Source organism: Salvelinus sp. IW2-2015, linkage group LG5 (assembly GCF_002910315.2).
Source record: "Salvelinus sp. IW2-2015 linkage group LG5, ASM291031v2, whole genome shotgun sequence".
Taxonomy (NCBI): domain Eukaryota; kingdom Metazoa; phylum Chordata; class Actinopteri; order Salmoniformes; family Salmonidae; genus Salvelinus; species Salvelinus sp. IW2-2015.
Window position 1 is genome coordinate 26,591,462 of NC_036844.1, and position 14,491 is coordinate 26,605,952.

General features: G+C 43.4%; 1 protein-coding gene and 1 pseudogene across 2 annotated transcripts; one reads left to right on the forward strand and one right to left on the reverse strand.

Annotated features, from left to right (window-relative positions):
* Positions 1–4,577, forward strand: part of LOC111964130 (neuroligin-2-like) — a 118,815-nt pseudogene extending 114,238 nt beyond the window's left edge.
* LOC111964132 (erythropoietin) lies at positions 4,200–12,883 on the reverse strand. Of its 2 annotated transcripts, XR_002877347.2 has the most exons (6): positions 12,662–12,883; positions 9,675–9,805; positions 9,384–9,470; positions 7,075–7,239; positions 5,479–5,789; positions 4,200–4,964 (listed from the first exon to the last, which is right to left on the reverse strand). XR_002877347.2 is itself a non-coding variant. In XM_023987870.2 (5 exons), exons 1-5 carry the CDS (start codon positions 12,675–12,677, stop codon positions 5,634–5,636), a joined length of 555 nt encoding a protein of 184 aa, XP_023843638.1. In that variant the 5' UTR covers positions 12,678–12,883; the 3' UTR covers positions 4,200–5,633. The 2 variants fall into 2 exon arrangements, 1 of the variants encoding a protein (XP_023843638.1); XM_023987870.2 differs by having other exon boundaries at positions 4,200–5,789.
* Between the last annotated feature and the right edge of the window lie 1,608 nt (positions 12,884–14,491).

Below are 14,491 nucleotides of genomic sequence, written 5' to 3' on the forward strand. Positions count from 1 at the left end.
AAACATGCTCTATCAGATGCATACAGTACATGCTCAATTATTTTGATCATCTTTCTTTCTTTCTTTCTTTCCTTCCTTCCTTCCTTCCTTCCTTCCTTCCTTCCTTCCTTCCTTTCCTTCCTTCCTTCCTTCCTTCCTTCCCTTCCTTCCTTCCTTCCTTCCCTTCCTCTCCTTCCCTTCCTTCCTTCCTTCCTTCCTTCTCTCGCTCTTGTTCTTTTTTTCCATCAGGGATCCCAACCTGCCTGTCCCTCAGGACACTAAGTTCATCCACACCAAGCCCAACCGCTTTGAGGAGGTCATCTGGACCAAGTTCAGCTCCAAGGACAAGCAGTACCTTCACATTGGCCTGAAGCCCCGCGTCAGGGACAACTACCGGGCCAACAAGGTGGCCTTCTGGCTGGAGCTGGTGCCTCACCTGCACTCCCTGCATGAGGACATCAACCCCATCACCACCCGCCTGCCACCTGGAGGAGGAGGTCCCCGCGTCCACCGGCCTGGTCCCCCTGGGGCACGCTCCACCCGCCACCCTGTCATCTCCACCAACCCCTCTGAACCCGAGCCAGACCCCTCAGAGCCGCCCCGTCGCAACCCGTTCCCTGACGAGATAAGGGACTACTCCACGGAGCTGAGTGTGACTGTGGCTGTGGGCGCCTCGCTGCTCTTCCTCAACGTGCTGGCCTTCGCAGCGCTCTACTACAAACGGGACAAGCGCCACGAGCTGCTTCAGAGACGCCACCGCCGCTTGTCCCCCCAGCGTGGCATGGGTACCGCCATGGGCTTGGGCATGGGAGCCCCGTCCCACAATGACCTGGCATTGAGCCAGGAGGAGGAGCTCATGTCCCTGCAGATGAAGCAGCAGAGAGTAGAGATGGAGCATGGTATCGGCACGCCCCTCCCTTCCCGCGGTCTCCATGGCGACCTGGAGCCGCTGCGGGCACAGGTGGGCCCGCCGGACTACACGCTGGCGCTGCGGCGGGCACCGGAGGACGTGCCGCTGATGACGGCAAACACCATCACCATGATGCCCAGCACCATCAGCGGCATGCAGCCCCTCCACCCCTTCAACACCTACCCCCCCGCCCCGGCACCCTCCACCACCCCCACCCCTGGACACAGCAACAACGCCCTGCCACACCAACACTCCACCACCCGCGTATAGGACCAGGCATAACCTCTGGATCAGCAGAGATACAAATAAACACCACACAGACTGGTCCTCTCCTCCTTCTTCTCTCTCTTACTGGGGTTATCCTCTCTTCTTTTTCTGTGTTGCTTTTTTCTCTTTCTCCGTGTCATTCTGTTCTCTGTCAATCTCCCCATGAGGCTGTGTTATCGCCCCCTACTGTTGGGATGCATGGCTCAGTCTGACTCAGGCTGTGGGCTGCTGGGACAAAGACTATCATTACCCAACTAACACATCTCTATCACACATCTTCCAACCTGTTCATATGTCTGTACAATCTGGGTGTTTCACTCTCTCTCTCTCTCACACTCTCTATCTTCCTCTCTCTCTCTCAACCAATATTACTGTTCTTCTTCTCTCTGCCTCCCACTCACTTCTCTCCACGTCTGTTCCTATAGCTCTTGATCACAACGTTCACACATTCCTCCCAGTCTCATTTTCATCCTATTTCTCTCTTGCGCAAACCACTTCAGGACTCCGTTTTTTCCTCTTTGGAGTCTTTTATACAAACACATAAATGTAAATTATGTATTATTGATAAATTGTAAGGATATGAATGAAAAAGGTGAGATTCTGATATCTCGTTTTTACCAGCATTCTTGGTGCCAAGTACTGTGATAACGCTCCTCTTTCAATGGGGTCCAATGGACCACCTGGAGAGGCCCATCCTGACTTGATCTTACACAAGGAATTACCATAATCAAAAAAGTGCCAGACGTTTCATCTTTCTTTTTGATCTTTTGCAATTTCTTTTTGTTTTTATTGCATTCAGTGTTGCACCTTGGCTGAGCTTTACTCAAGGGGGAAAATATTAAATATATCCATGTAAAAAATATAAAGAGAATATTAAGATTTATAACTGGTTTGCTGTCTGGGATCTTCTGCATGATTTTTATTTTCTAAATGGAGGATGGACATCAGAGTGGATATCTTGAATTTTTCCTTTTTATTTCAAGGTTTGGCCTTGTTTTTTTTATTGTTGTTTTTTTTTCTTTCTTGAAAAGTACTTTCTTTTTGTTTTTTACGTCAGCTGAACTTCGTGCACAAGAAAACTATCTTCTATTCTGTAGATACTTCAAAAAGGCTTTCAAGAGATGAATATTGACTATGACTATGATTATAACAAGGACAACAAATATGTCCTTTATTTTTTCATTTCTTATCACTGAGGCTGTTCCACAAGCACCTGCCGCCCTGAAAGACTGATGGAAGCCCCCTCTCTCTCTCCCTCATTTTATTTCTCTCTTTCTCTCATTACTTTAGCTGTGGAGTGTTGCACGGTCAACTGAAGAAAAAACATTGTTGGACTTTACCACTCCATCAGCTTGCAGTGTTTGTCCATGATAGGCTAATACTTGTTTTTGAATGGTGAAAATGTCATACTTCACGTGGATTGCCTCAATGATAAAAATTGATAGAATTCTACACATTTTCCCAGGAATAAAGGGTTGTCTRTGAACAATTATCTTCGTTTGAAGCACTCTAATCCTCTCCTCAGTGGGCTTTTAGCTACGTGCTTCAGGTTTTTGGAGACTGGGTATGACACTGTCTTTTCAAATCCTCTTCTGTTGTTCTGAGATTCTCTGTGTTGCTGAGGGGAGAGGGTGCAGGGGGTATGAGGGGGGCTCAGACAGACTGACTGACATACTGTAGGTCAAAGGTGAAAAGCCTTGTACGCACGTTTTAGATCTTTCAACCGCACAACTGAACACAGGGACACAATGAACTCTGAACATTCATGAAAAAAAAACTGTTACAGAGCGGATGTTGAGACAAAATAAGAAAAACCTTGACATCAAAACCAACAACGACGATGGAGAGATGAGTCTTCAGCAGAAGCCTGATATGTCTCCGATGCACTGAGGATGCGTTCAATATCTTGAGTAGAAAAAACATTTGATAAACATTACTCACATATATACAGAAAAAAAACAAATCTGTCAGGATGGAGTTCCCCATGTTTTTCCTGTTCTGTTTCCTGTCTTGTTTTGGGATGATGATGATCACACTGGGGTTAGACTGGCATCTGTCACAGGGGCCGGGACTCAGAAAAATGAACAAAACACACACCATGGAAAACAAACTGTACATTTTTTTTAAGTGTAAGAGAACAAACTGGTATTTGTAAATATTATGTTTATGGGTTGGTTTATGAGTGAACGGTCAAATCTTTCCTTTGTGAGAACAGGTGCAAGTTCAGACGGCTGATCCGTTGTTGTTGTTTGATTCTCTTTATTTCTTAGATTTTCAAGGTCAACGTGCAACAAGTTATGGGAACATGTAGACAGTTATTAACATACATGAATGATCTGTGAACTACATCTAAAATCKTAGCATGATTGAGTTCAACATAATAGCGATAGGGAAGGGGATATGGCTCAGGTTTCTCTAGGGTAGAAAGGACATACTGGACGTGTGTGGGGTTCTGGATGGAGGTGGGCATTACTTGCACAATTGTCAATTGCCACATCAATCATGAAGACAGATTTTGTCTGGATTCATTTAAGATGAGCCTTTTGCATCCGTTAAGTGGCCAAAGATAAGAGCTGCATAAATAGCAGATTTAGAGAGAATAGGGATACAGAGAAAAAGAAAATGGGAGAGTGATCAAGAGCGAGAGACAGAAGGAAAGAAAGAGGAAGGAACTGATGGAGAGTGGTAGAGATAAAGTCATGGTTTGAAACTGTGCTCAACCCAAACCTACAGAACTAGGAAACTTGAATCTTGATGGTGGTGCTGTTGGTACTTGTTAGTGACACTCACTGTCCTGAGATATGACATACAGTATTACCCATAGCTTAGAACAGGTACAGTATGTTGTCAACTCCTTTGTACTCTTTAGTCTTGTTTCAGACTCTGATGGTTGTGGTTGCTTTGCTATCCTTTACTATTATGTCTGCCATGCACACTCTCTGTTTAAGTCATTTTCTGCGAATATCAGCTCACCTGTTTGCTGTCCATTTGAGAGGCCCATGTTTCCAAAAAGGAAAAGTGAAAAAATACAGTATTTTTCTAAAATAAAAATAAAAAATATGACTGAAATTTGGAAACCAGGGATATGACAGCCAACAGACTCTGGAAGCACACTCTCACCAAGTTTACACAGTGACACTAAAGTCTGACGTTGGCTCAATGTTACAAAGAAACATTACAATGATGCAAATCTCTACTTTTCCGAGGTTCACGCTGGGTTGCCCAAAAAGGTTTGCACCTGTTTGTCTCGGTTTTCATTTAGTCTGAAATCAGCACTTACTGGAGGATTAAGACACTGTAAGGAAGCATAACGAACGGGTTTAAAGAATGAAATTAATATTTCTATTTCATATAGAGGCTATAACAGACTGTATGTTGTGCACCTGAAATGGAGAACATTAAAAATACATTCTTAAACAAATTATCACATTTGCCTCCCTGTTATTGTCTATGAACACACAACATCTAATTATTTAAATTGATAATCTGTGAGTGGTTGCTGATCTGATTAATAATTACCCATGTTGACATATTGGTTGGTGTTCTTTTGTGTGTTTTTTGTTTCTGGTGAACATTTTGTCTATATGCACAAATATGAGATGATTTCATGATGATGTCTTTTTCTTTTTGTAGCCATAGAGCTGTTCTTTGTGTATGCGAGGTRTAAGTAGGGCAATGATGTCACGGTCTATCCAGCAGAGGGCAACAGAGTGCAGAACTATCCAGGAACTGAACTCATTCTCATCTTCAATTCTCTGCCTGCCAGGCCGGAGAGCTGTATGTGCTGCCTGGTGGTGAAATACAATGTCTGCTCTGACCCCAAAGACAGGGTGAGCCAGAGAAAGGGAGAGAGAGGGGGCATGGAGGGAGGGAGGGAGGGGTACAGACAGACAGAGTGCAGAGAGCACACAGTGAGAAGTGATCAATATATTGTCCTGCAGCAAAGTGTACCTGTGGTCTGAATTATAACAGCACTGAGCAAGCATATTACATGAACACACAAACACTGACTTCAGTATGTTAAACCTTAGCATCAATGAGAAACCTATGGTTCAAAGACTAAAAGGGACACACTCATATATGAAAATAGAGATTTATATAAAAACACGTTTAAGACAAGTTTAATGCAAACTGTATAAATAGAACATAATATAAAATTCTTGAATTTAGGACTTTATATATGATCTTCTATGATGTGTTCTATCTGTAGCTTATTCCACTGCATGCATTAGAGCTCTTTGGCAGTACTGCTAGGTAGAACTTCCGTTTTTCTCTCTCTCACTCATTCATGTTCTCACCAACTCCACCCACAGGGAACTTACTTATCCACCAGTTTTTGTCCGGTCAGCAATCACCTTGTCTACACATTCCATACTTGGTAAGCCATTCAGAGGTTTCAGCAAAAGTCCAATCACCTCATCCTCTCTCTAAACAATGGTCCAATCACAGCCTCTTCTGCCTTTGAGGAAAGCTCCAATCAAGTACTGTTCTGTTGACAGGCAGGTGCGTTGGTGAGCAGCAGGCGAACCTTCCCTCGTAGGAAGTTGGTGTGGACATGGAGCAGCTCAGATAAGGATGACACCTTCCTAGTCACTAAGTCACCTACTGCTGGTGCTGGAGGAAGGGGCAGGTCCTGTTCAATGGATGGGAGGAAGAACAAGGTTTAGTACACAACCCTGGGGGAAAAAAGCACCACTCATCTGTTCTGTGGAAGAGGGTCTATTCCAGGTTCTTCTTGGCCTGCTACTCCATACCAAACTGTATGCAGCCAAATAGAACCCCCATTCTGACACCTTTCCACTAACTTCCACTGCCATACCCGGACTGCTCAATGCCATCTCAGTCACTGAACTGCCCTAACCTTAAAAGGCACAGGTTTCTGAGAAGAGTGGCGCCTCTGACAGAAAAGCAAACAAAGCGCGGCAGGTAGGCGGTGGTACACTGAGGGGAGAGGGCAGAGAGGGCAAGGGAATGTCTGGCTGACTGTACCCATCACAGGCGGCTGATGGCACCTTAATTAGGTAATGGCTGGAACGTGGGAGGACGTGTGTTGGATACCATTACATTCACTCCATTCCAGGCATTGTTTTTAGATGTCCTCCCCGCACCAGCCTCCTTTGGTACCTATGTTCCATGACCTTTCCAAGAACACCTATCTATTCCCAACGAGGCTCTCTGTAGGGGAGGTTCAGTACAGTACAGTAGAGTATAGTACGTACAAACTGACTCACACATACGGTGTCACGCCCTGATCTGTTTCACATGTCTTTGTGCTTGTCTCCACCCCCCTCCAGGTGTCGTCCATCTTCACCATTTGTCCCCTGTGTATTTATACCTGTGTTCTCTGTTTGTCTGTTGCCAGTTCGCTTTGTTCGTAGAATCTACCAGCGTTTTGTTTCCCTGCTCCCGCCTGTTTCCTTGCTCCTGTTTTCTAGTTTCCCGGTTCTGACCTTTCTGCCTGTCTTGACCCTGAGCCTGCCTGTCATCCTGTACCTTTGCCCCACTACTCTTGATTACCGACCTCTGCCTGACCTGACCCTGCGCCCGCTTGCTGTTTTGTACCTTACACCCTTTCTGGATTATTGACCCCTGCCTGCCTTGACCTGTCGTTTGCCTGCCCCTGTTTAATAAGGAATAAACTTTAGTTTCTTCAACACTGTCTGCACGGGGTCATACCTTAAAACGTGATATACGGTAGAAAAAGAGACACAAAAACATATCTGATAAGTGGGATAGGAGTTTTTCCTGGTTAGGTCATGTGATCAGCAATAACTCTGTGCCTATTGGGGCAAGGAGGTTTTCTTTACCATGTGATCAGACCAGAAACTCTCCTGGCCCTACATAACAAACTGTTCACACCACAGTCCCATCCACTGGCCATGCTGTAGACGAGACACTCACACTCCTCAGTGAGTCACCTGGATGTGGAGGCTGCGCAGCACTTGGCCCAGGCTGTGGATGTTGCTCTTGTTGTTGTCGATGAGGATCTGCACGGCAACACGGCTCACTGACTCCCTCACAGCACCCAGGGCCTGGCCGAACAGAGACATCCCCGACTGGACCTCCAGAGCCTGCTCCCCAGTCTGGGAATACACACATACATGCATTACATACATGCGTACGCTAAAACAAAACTCACAGAATGTCATAATACATCATCATTATATAGCTAAAGATGCATGCACATTAGGGTGAATGTAATCCTGTATTAATGGGTACACTGTACAGAAATACATGTATTGGCAGGCAGAGCTCAGTGGACTCAATGGACTCAATGTAAGTTCAAATCAAATCAAATTTGAACTTTGTAAACAATAGGTGTGGCCTAACAGTGAAATGCTTACTTACAGGCCCTTCCCAGCAATGCAGAGAAAGAAAATAGAAAAATAATAGAAAAGTAAAACACGTAATAATAAAATAATAAATGTTGTACAATGAATAATGATAACTTGGCAATATACAAAGGGTACCAGTACCGAGACGATGTGCAGGGGTATGAGATAATTGAGTTAGATATGTACTGTGCATATAACTAGAAAGAAAGTGACAGATAGTAAACAGTAGCAGCGGCGTATGTGATGAGTCAAAAAAGTTTGTGCAAAAAGGGTCAATGCAGATAGTCCGGATAGCTATTTGGTTAACTATTGAACTAACTATTTAGCAGTTTTATGGCTTGGGGGTAGAAGCTGTTCAGGGTCCTGTTGGTTCAAGACTTGGTGCACCAGTCCCGCTTGCTGTGCGGTAGCAGAGAGAACAGTCTATAACTTGGGTGGCTGGTGTCTTTGACAATTTTTAGGGCCTTCCATTGACACCGCCTGGTTTAGAGGTCCTGGATGGTAGGGAGCTCGGCCCCAGTAATGTACTGAGCCGTCTGCACTACCCTCTGTAGCGCCTTGCGGTCGGTTGCCAAGTAGTTGCCTTACCAAGCGGTGATGCAGCCAGTCAAGATGCTCTTAATGGTGCAGCTGGGGAACTTTTTGAGGATCTTTTTGAGGATCTATCCATGTCAAATCGTTTCAGCCTCCTGAGGGGGAAGAGGTGTTGTCGTGCCCTATTCACCACTGTGTTGGTGTTTTTGGACCATGATAGATGTGATGTGGACACAGAGGAACTTGAAGCTCTCGACCCGCTCCGCTACAGCCCTGTCGATGTGAATGGGGGCGAGCTTGGCCCTTCATTTCCTGTAGTCCATGATCAGCTCCATTGGCTTACTGAGGTTGAGGGAGAGGTTCTTGTCCTGCCACACTTCCAGGTCTCTAACCTCCACCCTATAGGCTGTCTCATCGTCGTCAGTGATCAGGCCTACCACCGTTATGTCATCTGCAAACTTAATGATGGTGTTGGAGTCATCCGCGGCCATGCAGGTGAACAGGGAGTACAGGAGGGGACTAAGCACACACCCCTGAGGGGTTCCCGTGTTGAGGGTCAGCGTGGCAGCTCTGTTGTTGCTTACCCTCACCACCTGGGGGCGTCCCATCAGGAAGTCCATGATCCAGTTGCAGAGGGAGGTGTTCTGTCCCAGGGTCCTTAGCTTAGTGATGAACTTGGAGGGCACCATGATGTTGAACGCTGAGCTGTAGTCAATGAAAAGCATTCTCACATAGGTAAAAAAAAAAAATAGGAGGAAGGGAAGCGTTGCTAAGGTACACAATAGTAGGTTTTGGTAGACAGAAGGTGCTCTTTGGTAAAAGGGGTAAATTGGTCATCAAAAAGAAAGGAGGACCAAGGAACTCTTCATATAATTAATTCAAATGCCTTTATTTGTATGGCATGTTCAATGGAAACACATTTTAAAAACTTTTGGCTGCATGGCCTTCATCAGGGAGTACTCCATTGAACATGCCATACAAATAAAGGCATTTTAATTAAATATATGAAGAGTTACTTGGTCCTCCTTTCTTTTTGATTCTCATGTAGGTGTTCCTTTTGTCCATGTGGGAAAGGGCAGTGTGGAATGCAATAGAGATTGCGTCATCTGTGGATCTGTTGAGGCAGTATGTGAATTGGAGTGGGTCCAGGGTGTTTGAGATGATGGTGTTGATGTGAGCCATGACCAGCCTTTCAAAGAATTTCATGGCTACAGATGTGAGTGCTACTGGGCGATAGTCATGTGGACATCTTACCAATATTGGTGCACAATTTCTGCTTAAAATATCAAAGGGCACTCATCAAAAAGCACTCATTTCGTGGAACAACCCAGGTATTGAACTGATAGACAGGTACTCACATCCTTTTTCTCCCAGACTACAAAGTCAACATTTGTCAGAGGAACCACAAATGTGCCTGTCACTCCACACCCTGCCTTGCAACCTCGCTGCAAGAGGGAAGGAAGGCAAGACATATTGACACAGTTAGGGTAAGATGAGACACACCGACAGATCAAACACACTAACAAAGCTGAATTGTCTCCGCACATAATACAGTCTAATAGTATCATCATCCATCTTCTAATGTGACATTTTTCAAACATGAAAAACTAGCTCAGGTTCATCTAGTGATGGTTAGGCCTCAAGCTCACCAGAGCGGTCTCTGTGTCGCGGGCCTCCATGATGAAGCGATCCAGGACGCGGGGGTCACAGATGGGCCTGACAGGAGAAGGGAGGCCTCGTCCTGCCCACTGGAGTACCGTCAGCAGTACCACCACCGGCCCTGAGGGGGTTGGGGACACACACACATCATCAGGCTACTGCTAGAAATGGTGGCTGAGAGCAGTTACAGACTGGCAGCAAATCTGACAATCACATAACAGGAAGTTATGTCAACCAGTTCCAGAGAATAGAGGATCACTGGAGCAGATACACTGTAAATGATGTACAATAATAACTGACTGTTTGGACTGTTTTGACTGTTGGACTGGGAAAACCCATTCTGGCCAATACGTTGGCTTCTCTATGAGGTGGGTTATAAAATCTAATTCTGATTTACTTCTGCAGAAGATTTACACAGAAGGGACATCAACCCCCTATGACAACTAAGTCCCAGGTTCACTCTCCCGGATTCATTGACCAATAACTGCAGACAGGTTTGTGGCCATGCACATCATACTAACCCTGAGAAGAACACAAAAATACAATGTCAGATAAATAATCATGATGTTATTGTGCTTGTCACTCTTACTGTAATGCATTGTTTCAGAACATAATGATACCTTACTGTATGTCATGGATTTCTGTAGAGGTACAGTTGAAGTCGGAAGTTTACATACACTTAGGTTGGAGTTATTAAAACTTGTTTTTCAACCACMCCACAAATTTCTTGTTAACAAACTATGGTTTTGGCATGTCAGCTAGGACTACTTTGTGCATGACACAAGTAATTTTTTCAACAATTGTTTACAGATTACGTATAATTCACGTATAATTCAGTGTATCACAATTCCAGTGGGTCAGAAGTTACATACACTAAGTTGACTGTGCCTTTAAACAGCTTGGAAAAATCCCCAAAATTATGTAATGTATTTAGAAGCTTCTGATAGGCTAATTGACATCATTTGAGTCAATTGGAGGTGTAGCTGTGTATGTATTTCAAGGCCTACCTTCAAACTCAGTGCCTCTTTGCTTGACATCATGGGAGAATCAAAAGAAACCAGCCAAGTCCTCAGATTTTTTTTTTTTTTTTTACAAACGCCTGAAGGCACCACGTTAATCTTTACAAACAATAGTACGCAAGTATAAACTCCATGGGACCATGCAGCCGTCATACCGCTCAGGAAGGAGATGCGTTCTGTCTCCTAGAGATGAACATACTTTTGTGCGAAAAGTGCAAATCAATCCTAGAACAACAGCAAAGGACCTTGTGAAGATGCTGGAGGAAACAGGTAAAAAAGTATCTATATCCACAGTAAAACGAGTCCTATATCAACATAACCTGAAAGGCCGCTCAGCAAGGAAGAAGCCACTGTTTGGCTATAATGACTATCATTATGTTTGGAGGAAAAATGGGGAGGCTTGCAAGCCGAAGAACACCATCCCAACCGTGAAGCACGGGGGTGGCAGCATCATGTTGTGGGGGTGCTTTGCTGCAGGAGGGACTGGTGCACTTCACAAAATAAATGGCATCATGAGGAAGGAAAATGATGTGGATATATTGAAGCAACATCTTAAGACATCAGTCAGGAAATTAAAGCTTGGCCGCAAATGAGTCTTCCAAATGGACAATGACCCCAAGCATACTTCCAAAGTTGTGACAAAATGGCTTAAGGACAACAAAGTCAAGGTATTGGAGTCGCCATCACAAAGCCTGACCTCAATCCTATAGAAAAATTGTGGGCAGAACTGAAAAAGCATGTGCGAGCAAGGGGGCTAACAAACCTGACTCAGTTACACCAGCTCTGTCAGGAGGAATGGGCCAAAATTCACCCAATTTATTTTGGGAAGCTTGTGGAAGGCTACTCGAAATGTTTGACCCAAGTTAAACAATTTAAAGGCAATGCTACCAAATACTAATTGAGTATATGTACACTTCTGACCCACTGGGAATGTGATGAAAGAAATCAAAGCTGAAATAAATCATTCTCTCTACTATTATTCTGACATTTCACATTCTTAAAATGGAGTGGTGATCCTAACAGACCTAAGACAGGGAATTTTTACTAGGATTAAATGTCAGGAATTGTGAAAAACGGTGTTTCAATGTATTTGGCTAAGGTGTATGTAAGCCTCCGACTTCAACTGTATATAGGCCTAGTATATGTCAATTTATGCCAATTTATGCCATTGTTGGTAAATCTAGTGAAGAAATTGAGGCCAAGTGGTTTCTATTTTGCGTTCTAATGCAAAGTCTCATTGGAAAGGTAGATTGTCCTCGTTGTCCTGCAAATATTGGAGTGACTGCTGTGCACACCTTTTCTATTCATATACTGTCCATACGGTCTATACACACCATATACACTCCATTATATATAATTGTATTCAGGACTCTGACATTGTTCTTTCTGATATTGCTCTTTCTGTTATATACTGTATATATATATATATGTGCATTGTTATGTAATGCTAGATATTACTACACTGTTGGAGCTAGAAAACACAAGCATTTCTCTACACCTGCAATAACGTCTGCAAATCTGTGTAAACGCCCAATAAACTTTGATTTGATTTGACAGTAGACATGGCACCCCCATGCTTACTTTACGCACCAGAGAGGTCGTTCCGGGCATAGTTCTATTCCTCACCCATTGACTACATACAGCAACTCCTTGACGTTTAAATTCTGAAAATCATAACGATACCATCGAAGGCACCGTAGGCACGACCCTCTGAAAATATAATTTGGAAACTTTCAAACATGCGTTTGGAACTTTGCGCACAGAAGTTGATGGATAGACCTAATCTCCTTAACACTGGATATCATAAGGTGAATGCACCAATTTGTAAGTCGCTCTGGATAAGAGCGTCTGCTAAATGACTTAAATGTAAATGTAAATGTAACATGTTTGCTTCAGTATTACCGTATATTACAAAAACAGTATTGTTATCAAATAATGGTGTGCAATATATAATTTACCTGAAATGGAAGACATTCGCAAAATGGTCCAACATTTTTAGAAGGCGCTGCTAAACAAAGTACATGTGCAATATACTCCGTAAAAAAACACTTTCTACGCCGAATTGTCTAGTTTTTAGGCCTACACTATATGAAATTAGCTCGAAATAGGCTTTCTCCACTTGTGTCCTTGCCCCTTGTTCAGAGCGCAATGGAATGCCCCGTGCGCACCAGAGATGAAAGCTCGATGGTCTCTCCGGGCGCGGCTATTTTCATTCTAGGTTAACCGTGTCGTGTTTTGGCAAACTGCCATGTACTTATTGATTTATCTTACCACACTGTATGCTGAACATACAAGTACAGGCTGTCATTCTTCAGCGGTCTGTTCTAAATGAGGAGAATGGATGTCATTGATGTACCCAGTAACCCATCCGGATTCCCACAGTGATTCGCCCATCTGATGACGTCATAAACGTTTTTGTGATCGTTTCTAGTCTTTCGTAACTGATTTAAGAATGAGGAAATGCCATATTTTACTTTGCAATGGTTGCCATATGCTTTGAATGAACATTGATTCAAATGCCTAATTGATTATTGTGCATAAATATATTTTCTCTGTTGTTTTATTTGTGTGGAAAATAATTTATCACAGATAGGCCTATAGAGTCTATAAATATACAGGTATATACCAGGCGCCTTAGSGGGGAAGAATTGGTGTAAGTTTAGCCAAAGGGTTAGTTGGGCTACACCTAGTTTCTAGGAAACCATCAGTGGTGTAAAGTACTTATGTATTTTTGTGAGGAATGTGTACTTTACTTTACTATCGATATTTTTTACAACTTTTTACTTTTATACTTTTTCCTCCATACATTTTCACTGACACCCAAAGTACTAGTTACATTTAGGTTTTGCTTAGCAGGTCAGGAAAAAGGTCCAATTCACACACTTAACAATAGAACATCCCTGATCATCCCCACTGCCTCTGATCTGGTGAACTCACTAAACGCAATAAATTACATTATGTAAATTATGTCTAAATGTCTAAATGTTGGAGTGTGCCCATGGCAACAAAAAAATAGGAACATTGTGCCATCTTGGTTTGCTTAATGTAAGGTATTTGAAATAATTTGTACTTTTACCTTTGATACATTTGACCTTTGATAGGGTAAGTGATATTGAACAGAGATATCTATATCTGAATGTAGGCATGTGACATAGGGTGGACTTTAGCTTTCCTATTTAACTGAATTTTCACAGATCTATGCTTGCTTTCACCAATGACTGGCCTTAATAATTGCTGATTGCATGTGTGTACTTTGACTCTGAGATTTGCGGTGCTTAATAGAATTCACTTTTTTGTATGATCCTCCTGTAATTGGAGGATCCCTAAACTACTCTCTCTTTCATTGCAGTTCACGCCCTCTGCCTCCTTTTTAACCTTTGGTGCACCTGTGTTTGGGTCAAGTACGTCCGAGGCGCTGGAGTGCAAGATACAAGTTGTCATCCAAACTACAAAGGTCTGAACTACAGAGCTCTGGTTGGAGCTAGCACGTAGTGGCATCCGTCCTAAAAATAGTTTGGGTTGTCGGCTGTCGTTTTTTATTTTGTAGTTCTTGCTCCCAGAGGGGTGTGTATCATCATCATATGTATCATTGACTGTGGTTATTTATACTGGCAAAGTTGAAACAGAATATGGCCAGTTGGTTTGGAATGTTGTAACTGAAAGATCTTTGTAATAAAATGGTATTGTTGATATAGTTTTGCCTGGTCCATTGTATTGCTCATGACCCAATCCAATTGGTGGCCTGTCATCACAAACCTGTGTGTCTTATGGTGCTTTCAAGACAACTG

Bases quoted from the DNA above. Each gene is read 5' to 3' on its own strand.
- LOC111964132 (XM_023987870.2), bottom strand. The intron at 9,471-9,674 runs GTGAGCTTGAGG...TCCCTCTTGCAG, and splicing joins GCGACACAGAGACCGCTCTG to CGAGGTTGCAAGGCAGGGTG. The intron at 7,240-9,383 runs GTGAGTACCTGT...GTGTATTCCCAG, and splicing joins TAGTCTGGGAGAAAAAGGAT to ACTGGGGAGCAGGCTCTGGA.